Source organism: Cydia fagiglandana, chromosome 6 (assembly GCF_963556715.1).
Source record: "Cydia fagiglandana chromosome 6, ilCydFagi1.1, whole genome shotgun sequence".
In the NCBI taxonomy this organism is placed as follows: domain Eukaryota; kingdom Metazoa; phylum Arthropoda; class Insecta; order Lepidoptera; family Tortricidae; genus Cydia; species Cydia fagiglandana.
In genome coordinates, this window is record NC_085937.1 from 10,596,578 (window position 1) to 10,618,812 (window position 22,235).

The 22,235-nt window shown below is 40.8% G+C and overlaps 1 protein-coding gene across 1 annotated transcript in view; it reads right to left on the minus strand.

Annotated features, from left to right (window-relative positions):
* Nucleotides 1-4,371: 4,371 nt before the first annotated feature.
* LOC134665191 (uncharacterized) overlaps nucleotides 4,372-22,235 on the minus strand; it is a 138,238-nt gene continuing 120,374 nt past the window's right edge. The window contains exons 123-133 of the mRNA XM_063522058.1: nucleotides 20,995-21,177; nucleotides 20,380-20,568; nucleotides 19,394-20,158; nucleotides 18,154-18,351; nucleotides 17,335-17,529; nucleotides 15,104-17,203; nucleotides 14,528-14,910; nucleotides 14,079-14,258; nucleotides 13,243-13,513; nucleotides 5,305-5,549; nucleotides 4,372-5,088 (exon numbers count right to left, since the gene is read on the minus strand). Coding sequence (XP_063378128.1) covers nucleotides 4,699-5,088; nucleotides 5,305-5,549; nucleotides 13,243-13,513; nucleotides 14,079-14,258; nucleotides 14,528-14,910; nucleotides 15,104-17,203; nucleotides 17,335-17,529; nucleotides 18,154-18,351; nucleotides 19,394-20,158; nucleotides 20,380-20,568; nucleotides 20,995-21,177 — 5,099 coding nt within the window. The 3' untranslated portion in view covers nucleotides 4,372-4,698. The remainder of the gene's footprint in view (nucleotides 5,089-5,304; nucleotides 5,550-13,242; nucleotides 13,514-14,078; nucleotides 14,259-14,527; nucleotides 14,911-15,103; nucleotides 17,204-17,334; nucleotides 17,530-18,153; nucleotides 18,352-19,393; nucleotides 20,159-20,379; nucleotides 20,569-20,994; nucleotides 21,178-22,235) is intronic.

The window sequence follows — 22,235 nt, forward strand, 5'->3', positions numbered from 1 at the left end:
ATTTTAAATTTATTCTAAGCTTAATACCATCGTTCGCAAACGCAGGTTTCTGTTCTGCTTATTAAAACTTAAATGAATAAGAAGCTCTCGACTTACCATATTTGTTCATATTTCTTCTTTGAAGAGTCGAGTAACACCGGAATTCGAGACATCAGATGTAGATCGTTATCGCTCTAGCTGTTCGATTAAACTGGAGGTTGCCAAAAGCTGGCATATAATATATAACTTACCGAAAGTACACATACACACCCCTTTTGTAAATAACTGATGTTTGTCGCCAATCGTTACCTTTTCATTAGTTCCTAATTTACAAGTCCGTCTTATTAGTGATACGATACGCGGTACTGTCGTAAGTAGGTACCAGCCATGTGACATTATTTGCATGGTAGTTGCTTGAGTATAGTTGCGTTTGTGGTTTTCCAAGTGGGTATAATAAGCCTAATAGCCTTTGATATAATCTACAGGAATGCCGTTTTCTATCATACTTCTAAAATAATTTAACATTCAATATTTTACAAACCTGGATTTCATCAGAAATATTCAGAACGAATGGCGGAAATATATAGGAAAACCAGTAAAACTTGCGACAGGTGATAGGTATGGGCTCTGTACTGAAAAATGTAGAAATTTATATCGGAGGTTTCCACAATTCTAAAAATCTTTTGTCAACTTTAAAGACCTGAAGAGATTTGTAGTTTTAATATGAGGAAGTACGAAATGCCGCACCGCGCAAGATAAGGAAAATTCATGTCTACCTTTCACGGCAGGGCTTTCAAGCTTTCATTAAATAAATTTAATTTCTACATATATAAACTTATTTTACACAATTCGATCCATTCCCGCAGTAAGCTCCTAAAATGACTTTTTCGGACTCAGTCCATCCACTGCTACTGTTAATAACCCCGACATAAGTAACGGGAACAAGCCCGTTTACAAAGCAAATTTACTAGCTATCTTATTTATATAGGTCAAATTCATGAAACAGTCACTTTTTGAACCTTAATACTTGATTATCACGATAGAGTTAGACCTAGAGATAACCAACGCAGTAAAACTGTTATTTATACGTTTTTTTTTTTTTTATGAATGGGCTTACTCATGGCCACAGACTAGCCGAGGCGTAGACGTGGCCTACGATGGAGCTCGCCCAGAAGGTGCCTGTTCACTCTTGATTTGAAGGTTGCCGGGTTATAAGAACACGGAAATATAGACGCCGGCAAGGAATTCCATTCCTTGGCAGTGCGCATAAGGAAAGTAGAAGCAAAGCGCTTCGTGCGAATTGGTGGTGCATAATTTCATAGAAATTTGACGTTTAAAATTACACTTGCTCTGCGTGTGCTAACAAAATCGTTGTAGACTTAATTGGTCTGACTCTAGTTTTGTTTTTAACGACATTGTTGTTGCTCTGCATAAAAGAAACAATGGCTTTTGTAACAGATAAGGAGCCAAGCCAGTAAAATATATCTGAGATAATTCACTAAGTATACTTTTAAACCTATAGCAAACACACCACTCAACAAAATATACTTATTCCTGAATAAATATCCCCCACTCTTTAATTCGCACTCATCTTGGGTCTCATTGGCAGGACCGCCCGCCACTAGTGTCACTACTATGTTTTTTAGGGTTCCATAGTCAACTAGGAACCCTTATAGTTTCGCCATGTCCGTTTGTATTTCTGTAGTGTCTGCCTGTCTGTCCGTCTGTCCGAGGCTTTGCTCCGTGATTGTTTGTGCTAGAAAGCTGAAATTTGTTACGGATATACTCCCACAATATTCGTGCCTTAGTATTTTGGCTGAAAGCTTAGACACCAAAACTATCCATAAAGTTTTTTAGGCTGTGCCTGTATCGCCGGGTTTTGGATGCGTATATTGATTTCCTTTTCCCTGGTGTTTGTATCGGTAATGGACAATGGTGCATGGAAAGTACTGAAACTTGTCTACTCCATAATAGACGCTACCCAAAACATGAAGAATTTCGCGCTAAGCTCGAGTATGTTTGTAACGTTTCATGTGGAGGTATTCAGTTTTTGACTGAGTGATCTTATTCTAGAGGCCTCTCGCTCGCACAAGCTGCCTGCACTACCTCTTCGCGGCTTTCCCCTAATAAAACCATCCGCGTTCCCTATCACTTTGTTCTTGCCGCTCAACTCCAACCCATGTCCAGCGCTAACACTTAAGGCATCTCTTTGCTTTTGACAAGCCATCACCTCGAATGCCTCACTTAGTTCTCTGCCTACCCTGTCACGCATCCTACCCTACCTATTCTATTTTGTTGCTGTAGTAATCATGGCTACTAGTTTTCTAGGGATGTTAAAATTTATAAGAATGGTGTACAAAGCGTCCCTATGTATGCTGACATAAGCCTTTGTGAAGTCTACAAAGAGTGAATACATAGAAACAATCCTTAACTCGGCAAGAAATATTTCTGATAAACACAAAAATAATTGCCCTTACCAGGATTCGAACCCGGCATGGCAGCTTTGCTTGCTTTTGCTTTTAGGCTGGATCTCTGTCGACTAAATATTTGTGGGTATAGTCCTAGTCCTAGTGTTTAAAAAAACTTTTTATAACGTAACTTTTACCCGAGTTAAACACTTTCATTTCGACTTGAGGAAAGTTAAATAAAAAAAATGTAGGTTTATTATAGGTATATTTATATTGGCGCCATTTACATTTCGGATAAAATCTTAAACCCTAGACAATCCGATCTTAAATTGGAATGTGTCTGAAACGGCCTTAATGTATACGTGCCTTAAAAAAAGTGAAACTGAATGAATGAATGTAATGTTATGATAATATTTTAAACATTCATCAAATCATCATCATTTATTATCACTGATTTATTAACATTAAATTCGATAATACTAGGTCTGAAAACTCTGAAAGTTCGGAAGCTAATAATATTAGAGCTTTTAACTGGATAATATGGTATAATACAGGGTGATTCATGAGACGTGAGCAGGACTAATCCTGCACACCCAGTAACTGATAATTGATCGATCACCGTCGTATTTAGGTGAAACAACCACACTTTTTCCTAATTTTTTAACTTTTTGGTGAGGGCAAATTTAACTCTCTACAATCTTGGTCACCCTACAAGACCTGATTAATAAACATAAAACCTCTTTAACTGTAATGACAGCATTATGATTACGAAGAAAATAAACTGTCAAACTTGAGTGAGATACGACTTTTCAAAAGTAACCAGACCGTGATGACATTCAATTTGACACAGAATATCAGTAGTTTAGTATTCTAATTGTAGGGTGACCATGCATGTCGTAAATAAATTAATAACTTTTTTTTTTCAACACGACTAGAAAATTAACGTTAACCTCACTAATACTGATACGAAACAGTTCCTTAAAATTTACGAAATGCGCAGTGTTAGTCCTGCTCACGTCTCCTGAATCACCCTGTATATGGCCGTTAGCCGTTGCTCGAAGTAAAAAAAAAAAAAAAAACTTTCCACCCTATGGTGGGAAATGTAATTTTTAATACAGTTGCTCAAAAAGTGCTACTTTACGTAGCTGTTTAGCGTGCGGAAAGTTGGTTATCTCGAACTAGTGCTTTTTACTTTTCCAATTTTTTTAAATTTATACTTGTTCCAATTTACGACTACTTATTGACGAGTGTTAATATCAGTTTCCTTTAAACGTCGTAATCAGCATAAAAACCTACCGTTAATGTAAGAATACGAAAAATATTACATATTTCATATTTAATTACTTACCTCTTCATCATTATAACACGTTTATTTTTTAATATTCAATATTGAAAATTCTTCACTGAAGAATGACATTTCCGCACGTGTATCGAACGACGTTTTTTAATACAGTTGCGAAAAAATAGGAAAAACATTGTTAATCGTACACTAAACAAAAGTGGTAACAGTGACAGCTCGGTTAGACGTCGTCTTTAAGTATATTATATCTATGGGCGTTTGGCAGCTATTCCGTTCCATTCAGTCAACTTATTAAGAACGGAATTTTCAATATTGAATATTAAAAAATAAACGTGTTATAATGATGAAGAGGTAAGTAATTAAATATGAAATATGTAATATTTTTCGTATTCTTACATTAACGGTAGGTTTTTATGCTGATTACGACGTTTAAAGGAAACTAATATTAACACTCATCAATAAGTAGTCGTGAATTGGAACAAGTATAAATTTAAAAAAATTGGAAAAGTAAAAAGCACTAGTTCGAGATAACCAACTTTCCGCACGCTAAACAGCTACGTAAAGTAGCACTTTTTGAGCAACTGTATTAAAAAGAATAGTTCGACCTAAGTTTAACCTTCTTGGTCAGTATAATTTAGCTATGTTCGTGGGCAATTAGACACGGAGAATGTAAAAAAAACACGATTATTTATTAATTGTTTATTTTACTTAACCTAAGTTTATTTTACATAAAAATCTGGTGATTTCTTTCAGTGTATATTATGTTTTATGAATATCACAAAATTCGAAGGATTTGACGATTCTACGTTAATATAGATACAATATAAATCTAAAAAGGGCGCTGGAAACGCGAGCGAGGGGCGCGGTTTCAAGCCGCGCGGCGCTCCCGGCGCCCTAGCCCGGCGGTCCTCCGACGGCGCGCACATATTAAAGCTAAGTGAGTAAGAAGAAAGGAGCCGACACCGCCCAGTGCCGGCGGAGGAGCGGGGCGAGGACTAGTAGTAGTGTGTCTTAGCGCTGGAACAGAGGGTTCGGGAAGTCAGGCGGGTGTGGTAGCGGCGCAGGCGGAGGTCTCGCACGTCGCCATGCCACCAACCAGCACGCCACGGCCGCTGCTACCGCCACGAGCGCTAGCAGCGCCGTTAGCGCCAACGCCACCGCCAGCCCGGCCGCCGACACGCACACCTCGCCGGCGCCCGCCGCCGGGTCCCCGCTGCCGCCGGACGCATCGCGCTGACGCGCAATACGCGACGGATCGCGTCTTTCTAATGTCAATATCTGATTCGATTCGACCTTAACTTCTTCTCGAATTTGGTCCTCTCTGGTCGACAGAGGGCCATCGGTGTCGATCGCTTCTCGTTTTCTTCGTTTGCCGTAAGCATCAGCGCCGCGGCAATTAACCTGCGGGTATATGAAAAATAAAGGTACCGATTTCTAAAAAAAACTCTATAATTAAAATTTTGTTACCACTAGATAAGTAGGTAATAACTATGATAAATACCGTTTTCACTTCTGACTAGGGATTTTTTGTTCATCATCAATATTGATTCTGCTCTCTGACTTTTCTGAGTTTCCTCTTTTTTTACCTACATCTTGCGAAGGATTTGAGTGTCTTACCGGTTGACATTTTCCAAAGCAGACTCGTATGTTGCACTGGAAGCGTATGTTGTCGCTGCTTGGGAACTTGAAAGCATTGAAGGCGGCGCGTAGCGCGCTGCCGTCCTCGCTGCGCTCCCAGTCGTTGAAAATGGTGGCGTCCGTGGCGCAGCCGTCCGCGTCTGTCACCGTGTACTCGTTCTCCACGTTGGTCGACGCTTCGCTTGTCTTCGCGATACAGCTGCGTGCAAAACCGCCGTAGATACCTTTTGGAAAAGAGAAATCTATCAGTTAGTGGTTCTCATTTCTGGGCATGAAGAAAGGAATCCTGACTAAATTAGACAGTGTTTAATGTTGTCTTCTGTTTACGCGATTGACACTAATTTGGCGTTGCAAGATATATTTTAAACATTTAATAGCTGTTTCTACAATTTTAGCGATGTATACCAGCAATAAACAAATTAGCGAACGATATTACTCTGAAAACTTTATTTCCTTCGAAAGTGCAATGAAATACATTTCTCATCACACTTGCTCGTAAAAGGTATTGTTGTTGCACGTGTGCGGTCCGTAAATTCAAAAATTTGACCTAGAGCTGTAATCTATTTTTTATCAGACTTGCTAGGCGATGCGGTTCGTAAATCCTAAATTTTGACCTGTAAGGGCTGTAATAATTAAACATATGTAAAACCTAAACATACTTATATAATAGACCGGGAGATAGTGACACATTTTACTGGGTCATTTGTACCAGTATGGCGGTTCGTCAGGGGTCTAAGTACGTAATGAAGGAAAGAAAAATGATGGTCATAGCGCTGGTACCGGCGGCCCAATCGCGTGGGCGTTAGTCGAACGTGTCGGATAAAATACGAGTGTCGAACGATTTGTTCCACAAAAATCCTCGCATTTTCCGATAGTCCATAAAAAAGAAGTAGGCGGTAGCGTAATGCCATACTTCTCCGGTGTGACTTACAGCCCGCCATACTGAGGCGAACACATTAATTTAAAAAAAACAATTCAATCATTTGTGCCAAGCTAATTTTTGCACAGGTGATCATCGTCGAGCAGCCATTCATGGACATCACCATGCCATACTTTTTAGACGGTTCCAAATGGCCGCCATACCGCCGCAAGGGAGTTAACTTTTTTGTTTTTGCTAAACGATTTGTACCATCTTGAAATTTTTTTTAAACACTTTCTGAGTGATCATAAATGGAAATCTCATAATGCCATACCTGTAGGAGGTGGCAAATGAGTACAATATTTTTATTTTATTTCAAGTATGGTGCCCCTTTTTCCCCCTATTAGAAGTATGGCAAATATAATAATGGTCACATTGCATCATATAATTTCCAAAAATCCAAATGCCATACTGGTACAAATCGTCAAAATTTTTTATTTTTATTTAAGTCTTGGCTTAAGTCTCACAGTCGTCCGCCCCGTAGTTATAATCTGGAATAATTTTTTTTAGGTATAATTGTATCCAAACAAACAGAATATGATGATGCCATGCTGTAAAAAATATTTTTTAATACAGTTGCTCAAAAAGTGCTACTTTACGTAGCTGTTTAGCGTGCGGAAAGTTGGTTATCTCGAACTAGTGCTTTTTACTTTTCCAATTTTTTTAAATTTATACTTGTTCCAATTCACGACTACTTATTGATGAGTGTTAATATTAGTTTCCTTTAAACGTCGTAATCAGCATAAAAACCTACCGTTAATGTAAGAATACGTAAAATATTACATATTTCATATTTTATTACTTACCTCTTCATCATTATAACACGTTTATTTTTTAATATTCAATATTGAAAATTCCGTTCTTAATAAGTTGACTGAATGGAACGGAATAGCTGCCAAACGCCCATAGATATAATATACTTAAAGACGACGTCTAACCGAGCTGTCACTGTTACCACTTTTGTTTAGTGTACGATTAACAATGTTTTTCTTATTTTTTCGCAACTGTATTAAAAAACGTCGTTCGATACACGTGCGGAAATGTCATTTTTCACTCGTCCCGAGTCTTGCCACTCGCCTGCGGCTCGTGGCAAGATATCTCGGTACTCGTGAAGTAATGACATACCTTCCGCACTAGCATCGAAATGTACTATTACGTATTGTATAGTCGTATTTTTGAAATGTGTCGAATAAATAAGTTTTTCAAGTATGGCAGAACTTTTTCCCCCTCCTATAAGTATGGCAATTATAATAACGGTCACATTTTATCAAATACTTTCCAAAAATTTAAATGCAATACTGGTACAAATCGTTCAGCAAAAAAAATAAAATTAACTCCCTTGCGGCGGTATGGCGGCCATTTGGAACCGTCCGAAAAGTATGGCATGGTGATGTCCATGAATGGCTGCTCGACGATGATCACCTGTGCAAAAATTTGCTTGGCACAAATGGTTGAATTGTTTTTTTTAATTAATGTGTTCGCCTCAGTATGGCGGGCTGTAAGTCGCACCGGAGAGGTATGGCATTACGCCACCGCCTACTTCTTTTTTATGGACTATTGGAAAATACGAGGATTTTTGTGGAACAAATCGTTCGACACTCGTATTTTATCCGACACGTTCGACTAACGCTCACGCGATTGGGCCGCCGGTACTAGCGCTATGACCATCATTTTTCTTTCCTTCATTACGTACTTAGACCCCTGACGAACCGCCATACTGGTACAAATGACCCAGTAAAATGTGTCACTATCTCCCGGTCTATAAGTATAATTGGGCAAAGTTTTACATATTTTTTCCTTTTTCTCTAACATGTGTGATAAACTGATAAAACACATTGAGTGTGCGTGCCATGGACGGTACAGGAATTACGAACTCGAGTTTTTAAGAGTGCTATTACATTTCGGGGTTGAGCGAGTTTAGGTATTTTACGCGCTGCGGCAGGCCGTGCGAGCTCAGTAATCCGATCCCTTCTACCACACTCGCACTACAATGATGGATTAAACATTCTTGATCCTTCGCGAAGCATATTGAAATCAACCATAACAACACTAACTGTACTTAACTTATAAAGTCCTAAAACTGTTATTTGGTAAGTACGAAAATACTAAATGCAGTGCAAATGTACATAGGGGCTGTTCATAAATTACGTCATCTATTTTTGACCCCCCCATCCCTCAAATCATCCAAAAATCATGCTTCGGATGACTCTGTTTCCTCCTACGTCATGCTACCATCATCCGATGTCCAGACCCCCTCCCCCCCTCCTCCCATTTGAAACGACGTACTTTATGAATAGCCCCATACTCGTACTTATGAACGTATATTACTCGAAAGAAATTATAGGTACTCGCTTATTTACAAGAAACTGAAGATACACAGGGTCTGATGATGGAGCTGGAAGGTGGCCACGGGTACCAGTCTATCATGTAACTAAACCACTTCGTGTTTGGGCTCGTTTGATTCGTCTCAACAAGATCTTTGACACTGAAGACACACAGGGTCTGATGATGGAGCTGGAAGGTGGCCACGGGTACCAGTCTCTCATGTAACTAAACCATTTCGTGTTTGGGCTCGTTTGATTCGTCTCAACAAGATCTTTGACACAAGACAGTACTCAGGGTCTGATGATGGAGCTGGAAGGTGGTCACCATTACCAATCAACCATACAACTAAACCACATCGTGTTTAGGCTCGTTTTATTCATCTCAACAAGATCTTTGACACTATATAGGTGATACTCAGAGTCTGATGATGGAGTCGGAAGGTGGTCACCGGTACCAATCAACCATGCAACTAAACCACTTCGTGTTTGGGCTCGTTCGATTCGTCTCAACAAGATCTTTGACACAAGATAGTACTCAGGGTCTGATGATGGAGCCGGAAGGTGGTCACCGGTACCAATCAACCATGCAACTAAACCACTTCGTGTTTAGGCTCGTTTGATTAGTCTCAACAAGATCTTTGACACTAGGTGATACTCAGAGTCTGATGATGGAGCTGGAAGGTGGTCCCGGTACCAATCAACCATGCAACTAAACCACTTCGTGTTTAGGCTCGTTTGATTCGTCTCAACAAGATCTTTGACACTAGGTGATAAACCAAACACGAAGTGGTTCAGTTATGTGATAGACTGGTACCCGTCGCCACCTTCGAGCTCCATCATCAGACCCTGAGTAGTATCTTGTGTCAAAGATCTTGTTGCGACGAATCAAACGAGCCCAAACACGAAGTGGTTCAGTTACATGGTAGACTGGTACCCGTGGCCACAGTCCAGCTCCATCATCAGACCCTGAGTACTAACTTGTGTCCAAGGTCTTGTTGAGACGAATCAAACGAGCCCAAACATGAAGTGGTTCAGTTACATGATAGCAGTGTTGGCAAAAAATCAATTCGAATTGACGATTGACGATTGAGAATTGACCGATCAATTCGAATTGACGATTGACGAAACTAATTCTAAATCTACTGATTGAAGATTGACGATTACTAATCGTTAATTCGAATTGATCGGTCAATCCTCAATCGTCAATTCGGATTGACGATTACTTTGTATGTACCTACCTAATGTCCTTTTTATTTAGGCCATTTTTGTGAAACTGACCAAATGCGTTCAAAAGCGGTGTCTGAGTTTACCAAAGGTTCCGAAACATGTTTCCGACGGCTATATGAAGGATGTCCTTTTTGGAACATTTTCGGGACTTTCCTTGAAATTAACTGATAGCGTTCAAAATCGACATCTGAGGTGCCCAAAGGTTTCGAAACTTGTTTCCGAGGGAAATATTGAGAGATGTCCTTTTTTGGGACATTTCTAGAAATTACCCGATTGCGTTTAAAATCGATATCTGAGGTAAACAGAGGTTTCTAAACATTTTTTCAACTGCAATATTGAAAGGTGTCCTGTTTAGGGACATTTTAGTGACATTCTTTGAAAGTGACTGATTGCATTCAAAATCGATATCTGAGGTGCAAAATATGATTTCAACGGCAATATTTAGACTCTACACTTTAGCCGCGTACTTACTTTACTACCTGCATTACTCCACCCTGCTGAAAAAAGGTCATTTTTCGGTATTGCCGTCAGAAACATGTTTCGAAACCTTTGGGCACCTCAGATATCGATTTTGAACGCAATCGGTTAATTGGAAGAAATGTCCCATACTTAAATGTCCAGAAAAAAAAGGAAACTCCGTCTGTATTGCCGTCGGAAACATGTTACGGAAGCTTTGGAAATCTCAGATATCATTTTAAAGTGCCAACGATCAATTTAAAAAAATGTCCCGAAATGGAAGGGACATCCTTCAATACTGACGTCAGAAACATTTTTCGGGACCTATGGTCGACATCGATTACGAATATGAACGTAATTGGCCAATTTCGAAAAATGTCCCTAAAAGGGACATCAGTCAATACTGACATCAGGAACACGTTTTCGAACCTCTGGGAACCTCAGATATCGACTTTAAGTCCAGTAAGTAAGTCCCTAAAAAGGACACCTTTGAAAACTAATCTTAGGGAAGGGAAAGGGACCCTTTCTTATCTTAGGGAAGGGGAAGGGGTTAATCTAGTTTGAGAATTGATTTAATCCGAATTGAGGATTGATGCGTTAATTCCAATTGATTCAATCGGATTGACGCGTCAATCAGAATTAAATAAATTCGAATTGATCAATTCGGATTGACGCGTCAATTCGATTGATCAATCCGGATTGATTTAGTTCAGATTGATGCCAACACTGCATGATAGACAGGTACCCGTCGCCACCTTCGAGCTCCATCATCAGATCCTGAGTACTATCTTGTGTCAAAGATCTTGTTGAGATGAATAAAATGTGCCTAAACACGAAGTGGTTCAGTTACATAATAGACTGGTACCCGTGGCCACCTTTCAGCTCTATAATCAAACCTTGTGTATCTTCAGTGTCAAAGATCTTGTTGAGACTAATCATGGACTAGTTGCATGGTTGATTAGTACCGGTGACCACATTCCGGCTCCATCATCAGACCCTGAGTACTATCTTGTGTCAAAGATCTTGTTGAGACGAATAAAACGAGCCTAAACACGAAGTGGTTTAGTTGCATGGTTGATTGGTACTGGTGACCACCTTCCGGCTCCATCATCAGACCCTGAGTACTATCTTAAGTCAAAGATCTTGTTGAGCCGAATCAAACGAGCCCAAACACGAAGTGGTTTAGTTGCATGGTTGATTGGTACCGACGACCACCTTTCGGCTCCATCATCAGACCCTGAGTACTATTTTGTGTCAAAGATCTTGTTAAGACGAATAAAACGAGCCTAAACACGAAGTGGTTTAGTTGCATGGTTGATTGGTACCGGTGACCACCTTCCGGCTCCATCATCAGACCCTGAGTACTATCTTGTGTCAAAGATCTTGTTGAGACGAATCGAACGAGCCCAAAAACGAAGTGGTTTAGTTGCATGGTTGATTGGTACCGGTGACCACCTTCCGGCTCCATCATCAGACCCTGAGTACTATCTTGTGTCAAAGATCTTGTTGAGACGAATAAAACGAGCCTAAACACGAAGTGGTTTAGTTGCATGGTTGATTGGTACCGGTGACCACCTTCCGGCTCCATCATCAGACCCTGAGTACTATTTTGAGTCAAATAAATACATATAGAATGTCAGGTCGTTTCAAATATTTTTAATCCTGTCCGGTAGTTTATTAAACTGTACCATTATAAATTATAATACTATAAAAACAGTGCTAGGATCAAAGTCTCTCGTTGCGGTTTACACGCACACATTATAGCGTTTTACACGGCGCCCGCCGCACACAATGATAAAAAACCTCGTTGTCGCCGTTGAAAATGTGCGGAGCCGACCGACACACGTCCTGCCTGTACAAGCTCTGCCGCGGCACTGAGCTGGCGAGCGCGCGTCATCGGTAATATAGAGTAGTTTTCAAAAAATTGCCAAAAAATTATAGTAGAATTTCATAAACACTAATGTATACCAACAGTATAAGCAAACGTTGCAGATTGCTTGAGTATGAAAATGACTTCGATATTAAGTAGATTTTCGTAGAAATTGACACTTGTTTCGGAGAGAAAATTGAGTTCGTTTTACTTTGATTTTCTCTTTCTCAAAGGTATGTAGGAAAAATATCGTTTGATATGCCTAAAGTACAGGGTATTAGTAATACAAAATAGCCAGGTTTAGCAGAGTAAACTTCTCAACATTTCCAAATAAGAGCTTGCCGTTCAGTGCTTCACGCGGTTTTTCGGAAACGACCATCAGAAATAAATTCATTACTAATTTAATAAGTCCTTTTTCTAATATTTACAACGATATTTAAAAAGATAAGAAGACGTTTTTACTGGAACAAGTACTCATTGTTTCTAATAATGAGCACAAAGTCCTGAATTTCGTCGACTAGTATCATCAATTTTGCATTATTTCGACTTTTCTTGTAAGAGCGCTCTTAATAAGCCCTCATATTCGGCTTTAGAAAGAACTTATGTCTTCCTGGTACCGGGTGTGGCCTGTAGCATAGCAAAAAATTCATCTGTAGGCTGTACTCCTCATACTGAGCAACATTTGTTCAGCGACTTTTAAAAATAACTTGTGGTTTGATTTTTAATACACTTTAAAGTTTATTCTAAGTCGCAATGTATTGCGAATTTTGTTATGTTTAAGGCGTGACAAGCAACGTCAATCACAATGATATGGGGTGGCGATGGCGTCCATTGAAAATAATATTTATTTTGTATGAAAAATAGGGAGTCTATATATGTACTTCATAATTTTTAAAAGTTGTTGAACAAAAGTGTCACGGTTTTTAAGAGTACAATCTATGTTTTAATTCTTTGCTCTTGTTACAGGCCACACCCGGTATATACAATAGCTACATACTATAATTTTACACAAAAAGAAATAACTCTTGCAATATTAATAAGTAAGACGAGGACAACTTACAAAATTGAACTACAAAATATGCGTACCTAAACTTAACAAAATAACAATTGGAAATACTTACTTGACGGTTGGACATCAACTTGTAAGACGAGGTTCTCTCCGATCTCCGCAGAGCTAACTTCGTCACCAGTCCTTGAGACGATGCGCATAGAGCACGTGGGTGGTGGGCCAGTATTTGCGATTGTGCCAGCTGTAGTCAACATGGACACATTGAACGCCAGGGTTACGTTCTTTTCACCCGTCTGGTATATACACTTGATGTGGAATGCCTTTGCGTTTGATGTTAGTAGTGTTGGGTGAATCTGCATCACGAGCACGAAGCTGGCCATGCCCTGCAAGAAGTACATTATAACATTAAAATACAACAATCCATTCTTAAGACCTGTATGTTAGAAATTATATGATAAAAGTAATGTTCATTATCATATCGGGTTTTTCGGGTCGGGAATGATTTACACTAGCCAAATAACAATTAAAAACTGTAAAAAATTATACTTATTTAACATTTCTAAACACATTTGGACCTTACTACCTACGTTTAATATGAATTAACAAGTTTGGTCATTATTTTATAATAAATAAAGTTATAAATACACGAAATCGTTCCCGACCCGAAAACCCCGATGTATGTTCATTATTACAATTCTTTAGCTGTAGGTATATTAAATTCAAGCAGCCGCGGGTGTAAATACGTAGCAGTTGTTTCGGGATGAGACTTTGTTAAATCGTTGTTAGGTTTAAACTGGGTTCAATTGACGTGGTGGGGGTAGGGGCCTACTTCATAGATCCTATATAGTTCACGTAGACTTTATGCATACCTACTGCGATATTATCTAATCACGAGGCTACGCAGGCGTAAGTATAGGCAGTTTTTCATTTTAAAATGCTTGTACTTACATTAACGTGCACCAAACCGCAGTCTCCGAAGTGCACAGTGAAATCAACAAGTTCTTCGTTCTCGGGGATATGTACAACTAGTCTACAGCGTTCATCTTTGCTGTATCCCTTTACGTACAAAACTCCATTGAAATCCTTGATCTTCAGGCTCACTTTCACAGCGTCAGCGAGACAATGCACCTAAAAAATGTGTTATTTATAACATATGTACCTATACAAAAGTGCCTTCTCTGTTTAAAACTAACAATAATCTATCTTATCTATATCTATCTTTGGCGTCTCATTATATGTACCTAATAAGAAACATATGCTCTATCTAAGCCTCAACATTTTGGCTGCCAAAGACACAAAACATAGCTTATTGCCAACACAATTTTAAGCAATATAACTTTCCAAAAAGTAACCTATTTTATGCTTATAAATTAAATAATTTACATTAGTTTACGTACTTGCATGTCTGGCAATGGGAAGTCCGTACGATAGTTAGGAGTGGTAGCGTTGCAGTGTTCTTTCGGGTTTCCGGTGTAACCGTTGGCACATGTGCAAATGGAGCGATGCCCCTGTGCGGTGCAGATGGCGTGTAACCCGCAGGGCTCAGCATCGCAGGCTGGTATGCAGATGCTGTTGCGGCATGTGGCGCGGTCATCGCAGTCGGTGTCGGAGCGACAGGCCGCAATAGGCAGACACTCGTCGCCTCGCAGAACAAGGCCGCGACTTGCGTCACATACGCAGCGTCCGCGTGAGTCCACAATGCGGCCCTCTGACTCGCGGCATGGAACGCATTCACCGTTCGCATCCATTGCTTGTCCTTCTATGCATACTGCAGTAGGTGCTGAAAAATAACGTAATAGTTAGCAATTATTATTGATAGGTATTCCAAAAAAATATTGTATGACACATGACATGACATGACATGATGCTCTCCTGACCGATTTCGGCCCCAGCGACTGTGTGCTCTGGACTAGGCAATTAAAAAATATTAAAAAATATTGTATAAATTATCAATAAGTAATATATAAACTTACGTATATTTGGTGTGCATTCCACTAAAGCATTTCCTCTATATCCTGGTAAGCATTCGCAAACCATTGTCCTGACAGGAAGCGAGTCTACCACTCTACATTCCGCGTTATTTCCACACGGGCTTGTCTCGAGACAAGGTTCGACACACTTAGCATTCAGACACGCAGTTCCTGCTGGACATTCTGAATCGGTAGTGCACTGGGGTTCCGTTGTTTTAGTGCAGCCTTGGTCTGTACTCTGGTAACCGGGTGGACAAACACAGTGCACCTCGTGGAGATGTACCCTGCACTCTGCGGGTTGCTCGCAGGTGTTTGCTGTACAGGGTTCTATGCATTGTGAGTTAACACACAATCTATCCGACGGGCAGTCTGAGTTCGCCCTACAACCAATAGGCGTACAGCCGATAGACGGGTTACCGGCAGTTCCGATTTTACAGCGACAGGAAGCTCGATGGTTGGTTCCGTAACATTCGGCCGATGTTCCACATATTTCGCCGTCCACTGAACAAGCTGGAATACAGCGGTTATTGATGCAAGTTTCATCGTCTGAACATTGTGAGTCTGATCGGCAAAGAACATCGTAGCACCCAGTGCGAGCATCGCCGATGAATCCTGGTCGACAAGCGCATACTGGCTTATGATTCTTAATTTGGCAATCTGTGTTTGGACCACATTCACATGGATTCTGACAAACCGATGATATGCAGGCGTGATTAGACGTGCAGTTAGTATCAATTTCGCAAGCAACGTCCGAAAAGGTAGTGAATGGGCGGCATAAGCCTCCTCCGCTGCTAATGTAACCAGGTGGACAGGTACAGATCATAGTGCGAACCGGCAATGTGGGTGAGACTTCACACTGCGCCGGTGTGGCGCATGGTTTAAGCACTGAACAAGGATTAACACATCTCGAGGATAAACATGCTGCTCTAGGTGGGCAATCTGCATCAACGAAACATTCCGCTATGATTTCAGGTTTGCATTCTACATAGGGACTTCCAATAAATCCTAGTTCACATTTACACACTGCAATATGATTGCGCACTAAGCAAACTGCGTTGGTTCCGCAATTCGTTTTCGAATAACATGGATTAATGCATCTGTGGCTGCGGCATTCTTTGTCGAGAGGACAATCTCCATTTGATCTACATTCTATCGCATTACATCCTTCATATGCGTCTCCTTCGAATCCAGGTCGACAGCGGCAGAGTGGTTGGTTTCTTTCGACGTAACAGTCAGCATTTGGTCCACAGTTACTGTTCAATAAGCATGGGCTAACACAATTTCCATTTACACATGCTTGATTTGATTCGCATTCTGAGTTCGAGCGACAACCAACAGTGCGGCAAGTTTGATAAGGATTTCCGTCAAAGCCCTCGCGGCATGAGCACACCGGACGATGATTGCGTACAAAGCACTCTGCATTTTCACCACAATTACATGGGTTCCGACAAATTCTGTTAACGCATGATTCATTATCGCTGCACTCATCGTCAGACGAACAACTAGGAGCAGGCAGTTGTGTAGGTCTGCAGGCGCCGCCGACATCCGGAATGTAGCCTTCAGCACAACGGCATATCAATGTGCGGAAAGGTACACTATCCGATACGGTGCATCTTGCATTAGCCTGGCATGGTTGTAATTCTGCACAAGCTTCACGACATTGATCTCTGAGGCATGCTTGACCACTTGGGCAATCGCTGTCCATAATACATTCAGGTCCAATGATGACTTTTTCGCAGTTTGTTAGAGGATCGCCAATAGGGAGTGCTGGAGGACACTTACAAGATGCTGCATGGTTTCGTGCGAAGCACTCTGCATTACTTGCGCATGGACTGCGCCCTTCTGTAGAACAGGCATGTCGGCAAACTCCTTTCAAGCAAACGCTGTCATCGTTGCAATCGGCATTAATTTCGCATTCTACTGGTTGACATCTGGTGTATGGATTGCCATTTGTGCCAGCTGGACAGCGACAGTTTGCTCGGTGATTTCTGCCGAAACATTCGGCGCTTATGGAGCATGGAGCCTCAACAATACAAGGATTGACGCAAGCGCCGTTGTAGCATGTATCGCTGTCAGGACATTCAGAGTCTGATGAACATCCAACTGTAAAAAACAAAAACATCTTTACATTTCCGGAAAACAGGCATCTCTCCTGTGGACAATATAAAAATTCACCATTTGGGAAAATTTTCCTAAGATCCTCGTTATACAGGTTTATAAAAAGTAGTACCTACCTTTAGTGCATCCGATGTACGGGTTGCCAGAGTAGCCTTCTTCGCAGTAACATACGGGATGGTGTCGTACAACATTGCACTCTGCATGTGATCCACACGCGCACGGTTCAGCGCAAGCGCCATTTATGCACGCTTGAGACAGAGGGCAGTCCGAGTTGGCCTTGCATCCCACTGGAACCACTTGAACGTCTGATGCTGAAATATACAATATTGTTTGTTTAGTAGACAGGCACAGAAAAGTTTAATTTAACAACACATGGAACAGAGTGGTAAATTGCGATGCGTGTGCAAGATGTCCCACTTTTTAGACCAAAGTACAGATGCTTTGTTTGCACGGTTTGTAAGATGTAATAATGTTTTGAAAAGATGTGTCCCGCCGAGTTTGTTGCCGGTCCCATATTGGGATACCCTCCTCCAATTGAGGGGGGATTTAAATCTTCTCGGGGCAGAGGTGTACGGTTGGAGCCGGTAAAGGTTTATTTGACGTTCATAAGCGCATTGTAATATGCCTACTTGAATAAACTATTTTTTATCTTTTATCTTTATCTTTACGGTGATTTTGTTTTGGCTCAGATCAAAGTGCACATGCAAAGCTGCCGAAAATGTATATCTTTGTACAGTAGACTTCAAACTGCAACAGAAAGCTATTTATGATTTTTATCACGTTAAAAAGGAGCTTTCCATGATGTTCCGGACATTTACTACAAACGCTGGTTTTCAGGCAGACCTTTTTAATTACCCTTTCGCTTTCTACTCGATGTTTAGTCATATTGCGCGTAACATTCAGTTGATAATGTTAATAAATCTAGTTTTACTTACGTGGTTGACATCTAACATGAGCATCGCCTGAGAATCCTCTAGGGCAAGAACATTGCGCCTTGTGGTCAATAACTCGACACAGTGCGCCTTCGCCACAAGCAGAGTTACATGGGTTTACGCATCGACGATCCTCGCAGGCACGCTCTGGGCCGCATTCGTCATCGTTATAACATTCCCATATAGATGGCAGTCTGGGTTCTAAAAATAAAATTTGAGATAGGTAAATAAATATTAGGGGCCATCTTACACTGTGGGTGCTAGGCGACGATATCCATACTTATACATATATAGGGATAAATACATACTTACTTATACACGATGTAACATGAGGAAACCGAATAATTTTAACCACGCATTTCTGAGGCCAAAAGTAGGAAAAAATGTAATATGAGTTTAGGTAAATTGGACAAATTTTTTATTTTGTTGTTTTTTTTTTTTTTTAATTTTTGGAATGTATTTGTACATAAAAATAAATGTTATTGGTAAACTTGTCACTTAAAATTGATTTTAATTTTTTTTTTTCGTAAAACCTATATTTTGTAAACTGTTACTTGTCACTTTTTGACATCTATCAATAAGGATATTTATAGTTCGTTTTTTTTAGCATTAGAAAGAACTTCGCAGAAGTAAGCTTGTGGTTCCAAATCCGGCACTTTTAGCTGTAATAATTTGAACTAAATTATATGTATTGACCATGCTACATTAGATAATTCAATAATTATTAACAATTAAAGAGCCTGATAAAAACTTGATAAAAACTGCAGGCTTGCTTCTGTGGAGTTCTTTCTAATGCTAAAAAAAACGAACTATAGACTACGTCCCATAGCAGCAACATCACCTTCAAAAAGGCCTTTACACTATGTAACAATTAAAAACTTGTTTTTTTTTAAAATTAAAATTATTTCTGAAACTAGGCGATATTCAAAAAAGTTTATAGGACATTTTTGTCTCTAAATATGATCAGGAATACGCTGTTAAAATTATTCGGTTTCCTCATGTTACACCGTATATACGAAAACACCCATGACTCAAGAACAAATATTTGTATTCATCACACAAATAAATGGCTTTACCGGGATTCGAACCCAGGACTATCGGCTTCACAGGCAGGGTGACTACCACTACCCACTAGGCCAGACCGGTCGTCAACCTAAATACTTTTAAATACTATCTATACTTTATTTATCCTCATTACATAGTTACTTGAGAACAGATGGTTTGTTATTTTAAAATACCTTACCTAAGTTGCATTCTGTTCTCGGGTTTCCAGTGTATTCAGGTGGGCATGAACAACGGGAGGCATGGTCGATAGATTCGCAAAGGGCGTTGAGTCCACACGGGTCGGCTCTGCAAGCTTCGACACAGCTGCCGCGGCGACAGGTTTGACTATTCGCGCAGTCTGAGTCTGCTGAGCACTCTGCATCGGGTGGCGCGCGGCAGCCACTATCAGGAGCCACACGTCCTCCATCCGGACAGACACAAGCAACAGCGCGCAATGGCAATACATCGACCGTTTTACACACAAGCCCGGTTTCGCATGGGTTACCCACGCACAGATCTACGCAGCGAGTGTTAACGCACGCCAGTGGAGCTGAGCACTCGGAGTCGCTTGTGCATTCGGGGCCGACGTCGTAAGAGGCACAACCAAGCGAGTAAGGATCACCGGAGCGCCCAGGTGGACACGAGCAAACCGGACGATGTCTTTGAGCCGTACATAGTGCTCCAGGCGCGCAAGCGCTGTCGGAACAAGCGGGGCGGCAAACTCTATTGAGACGGTCGCAGATCTGCGTATCATCACAGTCCTCGTTATAGTGGCAGACGGCGGAGATGCAAGCTCGTCGGGGGTCGCCCTGCGTTCCCGCCGGGCAGCGGCACGTAGCCACGTGAGCGATGGCCTGGCACGTAGCATCCCGACCGCAAGGTGATCCCAGTATACATGGGTCTTGGCAATATCCGTTAATGCAGGTCTTGTCGAATGGACAATTGTCATCGGATGTGCACTCGGCTAAAAAAAGAGAAAGTTTCATGAGAATTCTGAACTGAATGTGTTTAACGGTTGAGTGTCAATTAAAAAGTATAAGGGTCGGTTGCACCAAACTGTTACGAACGTTAAAGAGTTCGCTAAATTTTTATGTATGGAAAGTTTCATAGTAAAGGCGCGGGGCGCGCCGGCTGACGATGATCAGTCTGTCAAATGTGGTTGGTGCAACTGGCACTAAATCTTACGTGTATAACAAGTGCGGGCTGGGTCTCCGGCTGTCCCGGGCGGGCAGTGGCAGCGCGCGCGGTGCTGCGTGGCCTCGCACAAGGCGCCAGTGCCGCACGCTCCAGCGCACGCCGACACGCATTGCCGGTTTACACACGCTTCCGCGGAGCCGCATTCTGAATCCGTTGTACATTGAACGTCTGGAAGACCTAGAAATATAAAAAATAAAGTTATTATTAAAGCAAAAGGATGGAGGAAACTTTTATGAAAACATTGTTATTTATAAACATTTAAGTATAATGTTATAAAACAAACCTAACATAACTTAAGCTTGGGATAAAGGTGTCGATTGTCACCCTTCGGTTACCGAACCCCAAAAATTCGCATAGTGTAATAGTTGATGTGAATGGCTAAATTGTTTGATTAAGGCAAACTGCCTATAAGGGCTGGGCAAAGGGCGAAAAATTATGATGGTCGGTGCCCCAACTTAAGTACCCACGTTGCCATACTAATTGCATAGAAAAGTGGATACGTAATATGTTAGGGAATCGACTGTAATCAGCGCAACGAGTTTTCGTTACATTTCAAGCAATGACACAACTGTATTCTATACTACTAAAGTAGGTACTACCGACCTGGCAAACACGCAACCCGAGCATCGCCCTGTAACGGCGGCACGCAAGTACAGGAGGCGCGATGCGCGTGGCCTCGGCACTCGGCGCCCACGCCGCACGCGCCTGGCCCGCACACCGGGACGCACCGCTTTGAGGAACACGTCTCCTCGTCCCCGCACTCTGAGTCTTCATTACATTCACCTCCTAAAGCCGCAAGGTATAATTAGGTGGTGTGGTGAAATATTTTCCAAATTCATATCTCGTAAACGCTTCAATGAAGAGAAACTGATGTGCATCTACGCTAAGATTGCAGTGACTTGGCATTGACAAGACAGACAGGACTTTACCTTCTACTTTCAGGACCTAAAATTGTGATGCTGGAGTTTCAACTGCCCAACTATAAAAACTTTTTGAATACAATTGCTCAAAAAGTTTAGTTTTTGTAGCTGCAAATCGTGCGTACAGTTTGATTTTTTTACACTAGTGCTAAAAAGTAATCTGATTGATACTTTTTAAATAAATGAGTATTATTCGAGATCCGCTTATAAATGACCCACCTGAACAACGTGCGATTGGGCATAAAGGAGTATTAATCGAGACCCAATAGTATTACTTGAACAACGCGCGATTGAATGAAGCTGTCGTTCGTACACTGCACTTAAGAATATAAATGTAATTAATTAGATAGTATATCAATATAAAGAAATAAAAAAGATTCATGTTTTTTACATAATTATATGTTCTGAAATAATAATACAATTTCTCTTCAATTGGCATAATGCTGACAACAGTGACAACAGAATCCCCATTGAAAAAAAATGGCAATTAAAAGTAAAACTTTTTTATTCTCTTCCCGCCTTTTTTATTCAACATTTAAGTGATTTATGTTTGTAATTGCCACGAACGTATCATATTACGTATCAGTTATTAAATAAAAATGAGTGATTCAGACGATTTTGGAGTGAATTTAACGCGACCAGATAACAAAGCAAAGGTATCCGTTGCAAGTGACAGTATATTACCGGAAAAACCGAAAGCATTATACATTGCTGTCTATGAACATTTTTCGCAATTGTATTAAAAAACGTTGTTCGACACACGTGCGGAAGTGTCATTTTCACTCGTCCCGAGTCTTGACCTCGGTACTCGTGCAAAATGACATACTTCTCGCACTTATATCGAAAACTACTATTTTATTTCATCGTGAACGGAACGCGCGTCTGTATTAACTACTAATTGCAGTCTTTTTACTATTATTTACT